Source organism: Petaurus breviceps, unplaced genomic scaffold (assembly GCF_028583685.1).
Source record: "Petaurus breviceps papuanus isolate PSGF00001 unplaced genomic scaffold, PetGlider_PUasm1.0 90792, whole genome shotgun sequence".
Classification (NCBI taxonomy): domain Eukaryota; kingdom Metazoa; phylum Chordata; class Mammalia; order Diprotodontia; family Petauridae; genus Petaurus; species Petaurus breviceps.
The window spans coordinates 20,105,470-20,119,905 of record NW_027187347.1 but is presented as its reverse complement, the minus strand read 5'-3'; the positions used below and the strand labels follow the sequence as shown (position 1 = coordinate 20,119,905).

Below are 14,436 nucleotides of genomic sequence, written 5' to 3'. Positions count from 1 at the left end.
TACACTTGATTTTGGTATATGGCGTTAGATAATGGTCTATGCCCAGTTTCTGCCATACTATGTTCCAGTTTTCCCAGCAGTTTTTGTCAAATAGTGAGTTCTTATCCCCAAAGCTGGGGTCTTTGAGTTTATCAAACAGTAGATTACTATAGTCATTGACTGCTGAGATTTGTGTACCCAATGTATTCCACTGATTTAAAAGATTATTCTTAGGTCTTTAACTCTTCTGTTCTCCCTAAGGGAAATTAGGGAGCTGGGATTAGTCACTGGTTTTTCCTGAAGCAGTTTTGTTAATGAAAAGTACTTTAAAACAGGCCTGTGGCAAGTAGCTCAAAACTCTCTAACTTGTAAAGACAAACTAGGTTTCACTTGAAAAAAGGGAGATAGGGACTGGAGGCCATTAGGAGAAACGTTTGTTTGCTTGTTGTCTACCCTACTAATTAGATTGTAAGCTTCTTAAAGGCTGGTTCTGTCTTTTGACCCTGTATACACAGCGCCTCCCATAGTGCCTGGCACATAGTAGGCGCTTATTCAGAGATAAGGCAGCTTGAGAGGTTGGGACCTACTTACACAGAGCTCCAAAGCCTGCAGGGCAAGTCTAGGTAAACCGCCTCAGGGGGCTGAGTAAGGTAATGACAATAGCAACCTTTTAAAATAGCGGTTTTTTGGTTTGCAAAGTGCTCTTCAAAAATTTTATCATCACAACCCTGGGGGGTAAATGCACCAATGTTTTATGGAGTAGGAAACTGTGGCAGACAATTAAGACTTGCCTAGGGTCAGCTGTTGTCTGTGGTCGAACTTGAACTTCAGTATCCAGACCGCCAACCTTCAGAGGCCGCTCTAGCCACCCCCTGTCGGCCTCCCCAAGTCAAAAAAAGCTTCTCCTCTATGGTCTCTGAGGTAACTCCGTCCGCTGAACTCTATGGTTCCGGGGCTGGCTGGGAGGCCTGGATTTGAAACCGCTGGCGGGAAGATGGCGGCGGCGGCTGCCGCCCCCGAACTCGAAAGCAGCCGGCTTCTCCTACTACAGCCGCACTGCCGGAGCTGACGAGGAGCCGGGACGATGAAGCTCACGAGTCGGAGTGGGAAGCGGCGGCGCTCGTCGTCGCCCGGCTCTGCCTCTTTCTTGGGGTACAGTAGCAGCAGCGGCGGCAGGAGAAGGGACAGAAGCAACGAAGGTGGTGGTGTCAGTCCGCGGGAGCCCGTGGGACCCGTGCTAAGCCCGCCCCCGGGCCTGGCGAGCAGCCTGCGGAGGAGCAGCCTCAGCTCGCCAGGTACGGTGGCGGATGGCCCGAGGCGGCCCAGGGAAGGCGGGGGCGGAGGGCCCGGGAGGGCCGGGATGTCAGTTACTCCTCCCGGGATGTCAATCACACACACGTGGAAGGTCATTTCTGACACTCACTGACATTCTGACACTTTTCTTTCCCTCTCCCCTTCTTCCTCCCTCTCCTCTGCCCCCCTCCCCTCTCTCCCCTCTTTCTCTCCTTTTCCTCCCTCTATGAAACTAAATCTGTCTCCCTTCTGTTTCCCTTTCTCCCCTTTCTTCCTCTCTCCCCTCTTTTTCTCTTTCTCCCCTCTCGCCCCCTCTCTCTGTTTCCCTTTTACTCCCTCCCCTTCCTTCCTCTCCCTGTCTCTTTTTCTTCGTATTACCTCCTTTCCCCCTTTCTCTGTCTCCTCCTCCTTTTCTTCCTCTTCTTCCCCCTCACTTCTTTCTCCTTTTTTTCTCTTCCCTCTTTCTCCTTTCCTCCCTTCTTACATCCTTGTCCCCGTTTCCCCCTTCCCCCTCTCTATCTCTGCCTCCATTTTTGCTCCCTGCTCCCCTCCCACCTTTCTCTCCTTTCTCCCCTTTTCTCCCCCTTCTTCCCCTTTTCTGTCTCCCCATCTCTCTTCTTCTCTCACTCCCTTCCCCTCTCTTTCTTCCCTCTTCCTCTTTCTCTCTTGTCTCCCTCTTTCCACAGGTTCCTTACTCTTTTTCTCTCCCCCTTTCCCTTTCTTCCCCTTACTCTTCCTCTTCCACCTTTTTCCCCTTCTCACTTGATCATTCTCCCCGTCTTTTCACCCCAACTTATTTAAAAACACACACATACTTTGTCTCTGTTTCTGTCTCTATCTTTCTCTGACTCTGTCTCTTTCTCTCTCTGTCTCATATACCTCAAAAAATCTGAAAGTATCTGCAAATGTTCTGCACCATTGGACCTCCCATCTCTATAAGGCCAGGCTTATTCCTTGTAATTTTTGAACATTCACTTTTTATTATTTCAAGGTTCTTCCTTGATTTGTTGTCATTGTGTTCATTGTTTTCTTCTCTCTGCTTGCTTCACTCTAATACGTATTTTTATTTGATGCATCTAAAAGCATTATTCTGAGAAATGCCAATGTTAAGAATTCATAGTCTGCTGCAAAATTCCCAGTCTCATTTTTTTATGGATGGGAAGATATAAGAACAGGAGTGGGGCACAGAGAAAAAATATGCTGCATTTGGAGGAGAGGCTCTGGGTTTGTATCTTGCCTTTGCCACTTCTCTGGGTGACCAGTTTACAATAGTAATAATAGCTGGCCTTTATATAATGTTTTAAGGCTTGCAAAGCACTCCTCATTTGTTATCTCATTGGATCCTCAGGACAACCTTGTGACCAGGTAGCTGTTAGGATCCCTATTTTACACAGTAGGAAACTGAGAATTAACTTGCCTTCACAGAACTAGTGTCTGAGACAGGAGCTCAGATCTTTCTTAACCCCAAGTCCAGAACTCCACCTGCTGTGTCATCTAGCTGCCTGCGAATTATCTTTTCTGTGTTGTTTTTTTTCCCTCAGGTCCTAACATTTCCAAGGTTCCTAACTAAGTTGGAAGGGGCCTTAGTCCCTTCTATACTCAAAAGGAATCCCCACTATTGACATAATCTCTAAGTGGTCCTTCAGCCTCTTCTTGAAGGACTACAGTTAGGGAGAACAAACTGGCTGCAGAGGCAGCTTATATCACTTTGGGACAACTCCTAATTGTTAATAAGCTTTTCTTAGGGTCAAGCTGAAATTTGCCTCCTTATGGTTTCCATCTGTGACTCCAAATACTGATTCCTCTGGCCAGAAAGAACTAGTTCATTCCCTGGTCAACATGCCCATTCTGGGGGGTCTGCATGTTCTTATCACCTAAGTCTTCAGGCTAAATATTCTAATTCTTCAGCTTTTCTTTTTATAAAATTTGTTCAAGCCCTTTCATCACTCCAGCTTTATTCCATGCACTTTGTTTGGCCCTGGGGATACCGGTACAAAAAATAAAAACAGTCCTTGTTCCCAATGAGTTTGCATAATGGGGGAGGGTTAATAAGTACACGTAAAATATATATAGCATAAGCATAAAGTTAATAAATACAAATATATGCAAGATAGTTAAATACTAAATAGTAAACACGATAAAAATGAATGCTAAGGACACTCCAGCTTTGAACTAATTGATCTCTACAGCCTTATTTTGTTGTAAATCTGACTGCTAACATGCCAGAACTAGAACAGAATCTAGAGGTCATCTAATCCAACTACTTAATTTAAAAAAATGAGAAAACTGACTTGCTCGGTATTCCACAGGTAGTGTCAGAGTTAGGATTTGAAGGTAGGTTCTCTGGTTCCAGATTTCTTTCTCTTTTAATTGCATGATACTGTCTTCTTTTAGATTTCCCAGAAATGTGAGTATCTGTTATTATCTTTACCCACCATAAGAACTAAAGAGTACTAGACAGAAAATTTGTGTTCTGGTCCAGGTGTGGCACCGATGAGAAGTCTGAACTTGGGCCAGTTATAGACTTTGTCTTTGATGATTCCTTTGAGCATCTATGAATGATATGAATAGAGAACAATCTATGTCTTTGAAACTTCTGTTCTACCATTCATCACTGTTTTGTTTTTCCCCTAAAAGGACCATGCAAGCAAGTGGTAGTTCCTGATAACCAAGTAGACAAATTGCTCCTGTCAAGTTGGGGGCTTCCCAAAGGAGTTCTGGAGAAATATCAAAGTTTTGGTGTAGTTCAGATGTTTGAATGGCAAGCAGAATGTCTCTTACTTGGACAGGTCCTGGAAGGAAGGAACTTAGTCTATTCAGGTACTCAGATTTCTATAACTGCTGTCTAACTTATTTTAAAGACGTTATGGATATGTATGTTAACTGCAAGCTGGAGTGTTTTCTCAAATAAACATGTTCAGGGCAGATATAATTATCTTCTAATGAATTAGTTATGTGAAGTTTTTTGATACCATTTTCCTTTTTTGGAGTTGTAATTTGTTTAACTATTTCGATGTGGTAGCCTGAAAATGAAGGAATTAATTTACTATACATAAAGTATTTTGAAGTCTTAAAATGTATTTTAGTCAAATGCTAGAACCATAGTGTACTTTTGATAGATATCTGTAATTTTATTATTTAGTATATGTTAGAACATGTTTTTTTTTTTCTTTTTGGTATTGTATTTTTTGTCATCATCAATAGTATTTCAGCATATTGTTTCAAATTACTGTCTTAAATTTACTGATGCTAGCCTTAGCCTGAGGAGCTATTGAAGATTTGCTTAAGATAACTATAATAAAAAGTGCTAAGTGGTACTTATTTTGTGATGACTTTTAAAGTAATCATGTACTTTTAGCTCCGACAAGTGCTGGAAAGACCCTTGTTGCTGAATTACTGATTCTGAAGAGGGTTTTGGAAATGCGTAAGAAAGCTTTATTCATCCTGCCCTTTATTTCAGTGGCTAAAGAGAAAAAATATTACCTTCAGGTAAGTCTAAATCATATGGTTAAGATTACTTATACTCTTAATGAAATTAATGAAAAGTCTACTGTTAGAAGCTTTGATTTTAAGCTCTTTTTAAAGTGAGTTCCAGAAATAGGTGAATAGATGAGTATTTTATGATAATAACATACCTTTAGAATGTCACTATTTAAAAGTGGAAAATTAAAAAGAATTACATAAGTTCAGTTCAACAAATACTTATTAAATGTTTACTATTTTCTGGGGATACAGAGACAAAAATTAAATAGTACTTTCTCTCAAGGGCCTTTATATTCTTTTGGGGGAGGGGCGACATTATGTACACATAAATAATATGATTTGAGGGATAGAGTGCTGATAACTGGAAGATCAGAAAAGACTGCCTGCATACTTGAGTTGAATTTTGAAGGAAGCTCAAGAAGCTATGAGGAGATGAGTGGAAATGCATTTCAGGTATAAGAAGGACTTATGTACAGATGTGGGAGATCAAGTATTGAATTTCAGAAATGACTAGTATAGTCCACTTTGACTGGAACGTAGCATTTATTAAAGGGAGTAGTATGAAATAAGGCAGGAGAGCCATATTGTGAAGGGTGTTAAATGATAGTCATGGGAGTTCATATTTTATCTTACAGGTAATAGGGATCCACTGAAAGATTTTGAGGAGTGAAATGTCCTGGTGAAACCTGTACTTAGGAAGATTATTTAGGTAGCTCCATGGAGCCCTGTGAGTTGGGAAGTGGATGCAAGAGATGTTCTTGAGGCAGGATTGGGAAGACTTGATTGTATATGAGGGATGAGGGGATGGAATGAGTTGAAGATTACTCCAAGTTTGCTAAACTGAATGACTGGAAGGATGATTGTGCCATAATTTAAAGTGGAGAAAGTTCATGTTTAGTCAGTAAAAGATTGACTTTCATTTTGATGTTTGAGTTATCTAGGAGGTATCTACTAGAGAGATTGGTGATATGGCACTAGGGGTCAGGATTAGGTATCATTTATTTGGAAATCATTTACAAAGAAATGATAATTGAACTGATGGGAGCTGATGAGATCACCGAGAGAGGGTTTGTATAAAGAAAAGAAAGAGCCACGCAGAGTTTGGTAGGATAAGCAAGGTTAGGGGCTATGACATGGATGTTCGTTCTGTGAAGACAGGGAGGAGGAGAAATAGCAGACAGAGTATTTGGGATGGAGGGTGGAGTACAGTGGTGTCAGAAGCTGCAGAGGAGTCACGTAGGATAAGAACTGAGAAATGCCCATGGCATTCAACAGTCAAGAAACCATTTGTGACACCAGGTTCAGTTAGTTGGTGGGTTTGGAAGACAGGTGTGTGTAGCAGCAGGCACCCTAGCATACCCAGGATGGCTGCCGACACAGGTTCTTAGATCTGTTTTTCTAAAGAAAAGCAACTCAAAATGGGTTAACAATCTTGCTCTAATCAAACATATGTCATTTACCTAGCTCAGGGGAAAAAGATCAGCACCCTGAACTTCAGAGAATACAGAGGTTACAAGCAGACAAAAATTACAGACAGAGAAACAGATCCACAGACAGGCTTCCAGCTGTCTGACCATTGCATCCATACCAAGTCAGTTACCAGAGAGGAAAGCACCAACATCTGGGTTTTCAAAGCCAGGGGGCTCAACGGCTGCCCAGAGTCTTATCTGGTCAAATCAAACAAATCTTCTCAAAGCGAGCCCCAAAGCAAAATCTCACATCAGGGTGTATATACCCTTCTCCTGGCTCAGAGAATATCACAACCCTCTTGACCCACTGCCCAATCACAAAGTAACAAGGTGTGGGCATTCCTGAAAAAATAAGCCTCCCACCACAGGCTCCATGTAACTATATCCAGCCTCTTAGGGGGGCAGAGTATATTTTCAAATCAAGGAAGGTTCTCAGAGTCACTTAAGCCTATCAAAGGGCCTAGGGGCAGGGAAGATCTTCAGATTCCCATTCCCATAACAGCGTGGGAGCAGAACCACTGGTTATAGACAAGTTTTTCTATGAATTTAGCCCCAAAAATCGAGAGATATATAATCATAGTTTGAAGGGAAGATACAGTTAAGCGAAGTTTTTTTTTTTTCTAAAATGAAAGGGAGACCTGGGCATATTTGTAGGCAGGTAGAAAGTAACAGATAAGTACTTTTTTTTCCTTTGATTTTTGGAGGGCAGTTGGGGTTAAGTGACTTGCCCAAGGTCACACGACTAGTTTCAATGTTAAATGTCTGAGGCTGGATTTGAAGTCAGCTCCTCCTGACTCCAGGGCCATTGCTCTATTCATTGCGCCACCTAGCCGCCCCCCTGCTTCTTTCTTTCTTAAGGTAATAGAAATTGTAGGGTTGCTGAGTGTATCTTGGAAAGGAAGATGGGAAACCCACTGAGCATTTGATGCCCCAGGTTTGTAGACATTAGGTCTGTTTGGGTTACATTTTATATTTACTTATCTGTGTACGTATTAATAAACACCCCCAGCAGAATGTAAGCTCCCTGAAGATAGGACTTGTTTTTATCTTTATGTCCTCCAGTGTCTAGCAGAATGCCCATTGTATACTAGGCACTTAATAAATTCTTATTTAACTGCATCGTACTTGGTTCTGCTTGGTAGGCTGGGATACACACATAAATCAACCAATTTTATCGTTGCTAATTAACAGGATATAGTTTATATTTAAGACAGAGAAACAGAGATCTTTTTTTATACCATCCACCATCTCAACCAGGACTTCACTGCTCACATATTGGTGAGACATGGTGTGTGTGTGTGAAAATAAATCTGATCCCAGACTTCGTACATGACATTTCTTCTGAGGTAGTCCTAAAACTTTGTCATGCTTCATAGACCATAACACTTTTTAATAGTTATTTCAGAGGTAAAAGAATCAACAAGTCTAGGCTTAAATGCTAGTAACAAACAGAATTCTCTCAAATAAGTAGAAAGTCCAAAGTTAAGAAAACGATGAAAGCATCTTTGTTATGCACAATGTGCGTTAAAGATTAACTTCAAAATCTGCCACAATGGAAAGATTTTGCCTTTCATTTGTTTTATGTGATAGCACAAAACTACACTAAAACTTTTGGAACACTTTGTATAAAGTTATGAGAATTAGTTTATGACTGAAACAACAGGAGAATTTAATTCCTTGAACAAATTATTTTTTCTGGCATTATTTTGAAATTATAGATATGATTTTGCTTGGTTTGGGGAATTAAGAATGCTATAGTTTATGGTTGTCCTTTATTTTTGATTTCTGAAGGCAACTGTCTTACAGTTGCTTTGATCAATGTCATTAAAGTAGTACTCGAAAGTTTTTTGACTTGTTTTGTAAATTGCTTCATTGCTTATGTTGATGTCTCATTTTCCAGTAGAGGTGATTCTGCACTTCAAAGACTGTGCCAGCAAATAGCACATCTCCCCTGTTATGTCTTATCAGCTTGCAAAGACCTCAAGTGTGGGTCAGCTCTGTTCTCCTAAGACTATCTTAGCTAAATTAGGAGTGGACTTATTACCAGGGGGTTGGCTACAAGGTAGTGGCTTTTTTCTAGTTATAGCTACTGACTATCTGTGTCTTAGAGGTAGTGCCCACTTTGATGAAATCATACCCTCTCTGATAAAATTATGAGTTCTTAAACGTACAGTTCTGTTTTAAAGGAGGGTATATACAGAGCTCTAGAATTTCTACTTTTTAGCATATAAATTTGAGGTGAACCCAGTAGACTTTGGTTTGTAAGATGGATATCAGTGGTAAGTGACCTTCAAAGTTTAATATCTCTGCTTTTACAAATGCTCGAACAAACTGTTTAATTTATCCTACAAATTGCAATTCAAGTAATCCAAGAATTTTCTTTGGTTATTTAGAACCTGTTTCAGGAAGAAGGATTGCTGGTGGAAGGCTACATGGGCAGCTGCTCCCCAGCAGTCCGTTTTTCTGCTTTGGATATTGCTGTCTGCACAATTGAGAGAGCCAATGGCCTGGTCAATCGCTTAATAGAGGAAAATAAGATGGACTTGCTAGGTGAGCTCACTGAAAATAAACAGATATGTTCCTGTTGTTTTCTGGTGGAAATGAAAAGTAATTATGGAGTAGTTCCAGTTCCAGTACTTACTTTTCAAGTTCTTCACCTCTTCTATTAGCAAAAATCACCAGGGTGATAAGACTTGGGATATGATAGAACGGTGATTTTTTTTTTACTTCTGTTCAACAATCATTTATTAAGAGCCTACTTTGTACAGTGCACTGTGTTAGTCACTAGGGGAAATCCCAAGTGTCTTACTAGGTGGAATCTAATGGGGAAAAGTGACACATATACAAATACTATTATATAATACCTAAGTATATGAGAGAGTTGTAAACTAAACTTTTAGGTCTGACTTGGGGAAGATTGATTGGTGGCCTCCGGAGGGACTTTGTCAAGGAGAGTTTTACAAGATTGTGCTGTTTTGCTCAACAGCTCTTCATAGAGATGCAAAAGGTAGCAATTAGGCAAGTATATGGAAATACCACACAGTCAGTGAACGAGAATTATTTTACTCTAATGTGAAGAAATCTTGGGATACAAATTATATGCACAGCAAGTGAGCAAAGTGTACACACAATTTCATTACTTAAATTGACATAGCTTTACTCTAGCTCATCTTTCTTTGTTCCTGTACCTTTGCACAGACTTTTCTTATTCTTCAAACAAACTCCTTGCTGATTTCTTATTGAACTTCATTTCTTCCTTTAACACCTGGCTCAGATATCATCTCTTCTCTGGTGCCTTTCCTCAGTAGTCTTCTCCAACCCCAGCTAGGAGCTACTGCTTCTTTGGTAAAGCTCAGGTAAAGCTCTTTGACTTTGCCTGGATGCTTTGTCATTTTATGACTTGTACACAAATAATTATAATACATGAATCACACACTCTTAAAGGATTATAAGCTAACTTTTTGGAGGTAGGGACTATTATTTTTCATCTTTGTAGCTTTAGTACCTAGCACAGTGTTTTGTAAGTAGTAGACACTTAATAAATATTTGTTGAATTAAATTGAGTTTTAGTTGGAGTAGAATTAAGTATATTATGTTTTCACATTCAAATTAATTGTGGCTAAACCATTCTGAATTAGTGGTGTTAAAATTCTACAGTGTTTTTGTAGAAATGCTGTTTATTTTGCAATACTTCAACTAACTGTTAACCAAGTGATATCAAATATAAATGGCCAATATCCAGCTTAATAAATCAGTAAAACTAATAGTAATAGTAGCAGAGTTTCTTAAAAACAGTTTGTTACTTGAAGTGTATGCCCATATAATATACTGGATGTCATTAATTTGCTTGCCAACACTTTTTGTAAATAATGTAGAGGTAGACTTTGGGGAGTCCAGTTTGAATAATCACAAATTCTCAATTTAGTCCAAAATAATGAAATTTTACAGTGTCATCTAACCTTCTTTATATTTTTCTATTTCTCTATGTTGCCACTGTTCCATGGCAGAAAGTCTGAAATATTTAACTGGAATGTAGTATCTATAATTTAACCTTAACCCCCAACCATTATCCTTCTTTATAGTAATGGTACCCTAATATCTGCGACAAGATTCTTCTTATAACTAGATTCTTAGGAATTTCAGGGTCCGATTCATCATTTATTATGCCTGCTATATAGTTAGAGGAGTTGTGCTTCTAGAGTCATAGTATTATCTTCAATTTAAAGTTGGCAGGGATCTCAGAGATTCAGTCTTCTAATTTTACAGATTTTACAGAGATTGAAGGCCACAGATGGTATTTACTCAAAGTCACACACGTGTAAATGGAAAGGAGTTGAGATTTGAATCTATAATGTGATTTCAAATCCAATTTGCTCTTTCCTTTAAGGCTGATTGATGCCTATGTGAGGGTTATGAATAGGGAAAATGTGAAATGGCGATGAATTAAGAGGCCCAGGTTGGTATTGGTTCTCAGGATCTTGAGAAATAAAATTCGAAGTATAAAAATAAATGTTTTGCTGAGATTCATCCTTCAGTGTTGACCAGGGAAGAGATTTCCCTGTCTGGCCTATAAGAAAATTCACAAGAAGATTTTTCATTTCTGAAAATATCTTTAAAGTCATCCATTTTCCTTTATTCTAATTTCTTTTTTTACTAAGCAACCTTGTGATAAGAAAGCAAAAAGGGAAATTCTACTGAGAAGCAAGTATGCTGCTGGCTCACCTAAATAGTTGCTATTTTTGACAGTTATATTTCTTTTAAAATTATTTGACATTTTGATAGAAATAAGTCTTGGGTAACATAAACCAATTTTTCAGGGTCTGATCAACTTTTTGTTAAGCTCATCAACGCCCTTACAGAGTTAGGAACCACTGTAATCCCACCAAAGCCTAGCTGGCCAACTTTATCCAAAAATCTTTATTATAGAGATTAGAGGAGAAAGCTGATATTTATTGTATGAAACCTGTTTTCATTGGTTCCATTTTTAGAATTTTACTATGCCTAGGCTAATACTTCAATGATCTACCTAATATTTACAATATTTGACCTTTTTAAGGTTTATGGGAGTTGGTGTGAAACTCTGTAGAACTTAATATCTGAAGAAATCATCTTTTTAGGAATGGTGGTTGTAGATGAATTGCATATGCTGGGAGACTCTCATCGTGGATACCTACTAGAACTTTTGTTGACTAAGGTTCGATATGTGACTCAGAGAGCAGCAACAAGGTGAGTGACTGAAAATCCTCTCTTTTAGATTCTCAGCAGTTGTGGAGAAACATTAGTTTTTAAATTAGTAAATAAATACAGTACTTTTCTCATTTGGAATCTGGTACATGATGGGAAATGTTCCTCCTGTAATGAATCCTCATGTCTAGATCATAGATCTAGAGGCAAAAGGCACCCCAGGGGCCATATTCTGGTGTTTTAATTTTCTAGAGGAGGTCTCCCCTGCAGAAAGCTCCCAAAGTAGAATTTGATGCCCTCATCTGACTCTAGGGCTATTGCACTTTCTTCTTCCTATTGAAGAAAGTTGGTATTGTAGCACTTGACACTCAGATTGAATTAGAGATTCTTTTTTTTTTTAAAGAAAATGTAAAGTTCCTGACTTCTTTTATCTTTGCATTTCACTAGAGTATCTCATTTACATGATGACAAAATAAATGAAAATTTTGTAAGGGAATTATGCTGTTCTACTGACTTAAGTTGTGATTTTAGAGAAACATTCTTGTTGAAAACATTTTCATCCTAAGATATAATAAGTATCATACTTTTAAAAGTGCAGTAAATTTTTAAAGGTTATGCTTAATAGGCAATTATCTTGAAGACATTCACAATACCCCAGCTTAAATTTGATTGCATTGTTGTTACAGGGGGATGCAAATTGAAAGGTGAAGGAAATTTGGAATTTTTGTGTTACTAGATTTTATTGGGGAAAAAGCAGAGCATTTTAACTTCATTGTCTCACCTTTGAGTTCAAATGATTTCTATTTCTTTGTAAGCTCCAAATCAGAAGATAGAGTTTTGAAACATATCAGGTGTGCCTGCCTGCTCCTCATAGCCAATACTATAGGTGTTTTTAATCAGCATAATTGATAACTTATTGGCTAAATTTTTCTTCTATGAATCTAAAAAATTACGTTAGCAATTAACCTAGTTGCAGTAGTTTGATATCTTGCCTCAGTGATTTGATTTATAATGATTTGTAAACTGCAGATGACCCTTTAAATCAGGGGTCTGTTAGCAAAACTTTTCTTAGCCTGAAATTACTACTAAGCAAATTAAGGGCACCTTGTAACAAATAATTTTTGTAAAGTGAAGGATCAGATGGCAATTTTCTGTTTCAGCATATATGCTTGTTTAGGACTTGACAGTTAATGCTATATATATGAGATGTAACAGTGTTATAATGAATTGCCTTTTTTCAATAAACATACTGAAATTTGCAATTTCAAATATGTACTGGCTTTGAAAGTCCTTAGAAGGGTAGGTATTTATTTCAATGATTCTGCCTTTACTGCAAACATTTTTGAAATTTTCTAGATTGGAGCTATTGGCATTCAGAGCCAGCTTAGAAGAAAATCATTAATATGTCTAAAATGGTATATTATGTAGTTTGTTGGACTTGTTTTATTTATCAGATGACTCCAAATAACTTGGTTCTTTCTGAGTAAATTCAAGTATAATTTCCCAGGTTTCTTTCCTTTGCCACTGATAGGATGCTTCGGCCCCAGCCCTAAGATTGTCTCTGAAAGCCTCCCAATTTCTCAGTAGGCCCTGCCCCATGAGAAAATATTCCCTTGTTGCAGAACACATTCTCTTATCGTAACAGACCCAGGGGTACCTGGCCCAAAGACTCTCTTGGCACCAGATCCCCAAGGTCCATGCCTCTGACAACTTCCTCAATGTCTGGTATCAACAAAGTCATTTCCTCAAGGCTCCCTACATTTTCCCATCTATAGGTCACTGATGTCTGCTCCCAAGACACCTGGACCCCTAGATTACCTAATTAGTACCCTTGACATTCCTTTCCCATGCCCCTTTTCTATATATGCTCTACATTTACCCTCATTAGGTAGCAAGTTCCCCGAAAGAATTTGGCCTGCTACTATTGGCCTTATAATAAACTGCCTCTTGACTGAAAGATGGCTTGAGTGTGTGAATTCTTTCCTGGCGACTCTGCCTTGTCTTTCTCATGGCCACACCATACCCAAACCTCTTCACCACTGCTGAAGATTATTCTGCTTCCCTTCCTTCCTGCCCCCTTAAAAATATTCCATAACCTCTAGTAATAATCTACCTGCTATTTTATGAGGCACAGCTACAAAGTAATGTTGACTGTAAGATTGGCCTTATGCTCAAATAGACAGGTTCCTGCAGGCTGTATATTGACTTAGAAAACCACAAATTAACATTATCTAATTTGCTTTATAGTTTTTTCTGTTAAAATTTTCACTATTAGACATTTTAATCTGGTGTCCGAAACTAGGGAGTTTTCTAGCCAGTTTACATAGGTTACCAACCTCTAAGGCATTGCTGGAATAAAAATATAACCTCCCAAGGTGACTGCTTGGAAGTGGACAGAATTCATTTAGATGTGTGTGTGTTTAGAAATGTTGGTGGAAGGTCAGTGATGTTCTTTTTTAAAAAAATTTAATGTAGTTTAAACTTAAATACTAAAACTTAAATGCACAATAAGAAAAAAAGAAACATAAATTTAAATATATTTAAAACTTAAATGCAAAATAAGAAAAGAAAAAAGAAGCATTGTCATGTGCACAGCAAAACATGAGAGGGTTAAAAATATACAGCAATAAATTTCTGTTTCAAGAAAGCCTTTGCAATAAATACTACACATTGTGTTCAGAGCTGTCCATCTTTTCTTTGCTTCTTTGTAAGTTTTCTTGTTCTATGTTGTGTACTTTTTACTTTGTTCTTCCCCCACCCCTCAAGAAAGCTACAATTACATGTGCTCATGCACACACACATATACACACAAACATACACTTATATACACATACACATGCTTAGATATCTATAATCATATAGACATATACATTCACATACATCCATGTAAGACTGTCCTGTACTTGTTTGGCCTCTGTTTCTCTGAGGGTAGATAACATCTTCCTTTCATAAATCCAAGTCTTTCCATGTTTTTGTAACCACAGCCATATTCCAACCTTGTATTGTCTAGTTATTTTAAATAGTCTAA

The 14,436-nt window shown here is 38.5% G+C and overlaps 1 protein-coding gene across 1 annotated transcript in view; it reads left to right on the top strand.

The window, feature by feature from the left end:
* Positions 1–557: 557 nt before the first annotated feature.
* POLQ (DNA polymerase theta) overlaps positions 558–14,436 on the top strand; it is a 131,187-nt gene continuing 117,308 nt past the window's right edge. The window contains exons 1-5 of the mRNA XM_069070003.1: positions 558–1,274; positions 3,910–4,092; positions 4,631–4,761; positions 8,618–8,774; positions 11,342–11,450. Coding sequence (XP_068926104.1) covers positions 1,064–1,274; positions 3,910–4,092; positions 4,631–4,761; positions 8,618–8,774; positions 11,342–11,450 — 791 coding nt within the window. The 5' untranslated portion in view covers positions 558–1,063. The remainder of the gene's footprint in view (positions 1,275–3,909; positions 4,093–4,630; positions 4,762–8,617; positions 8,775–11,341; positions 11,451–14,436) is intronic.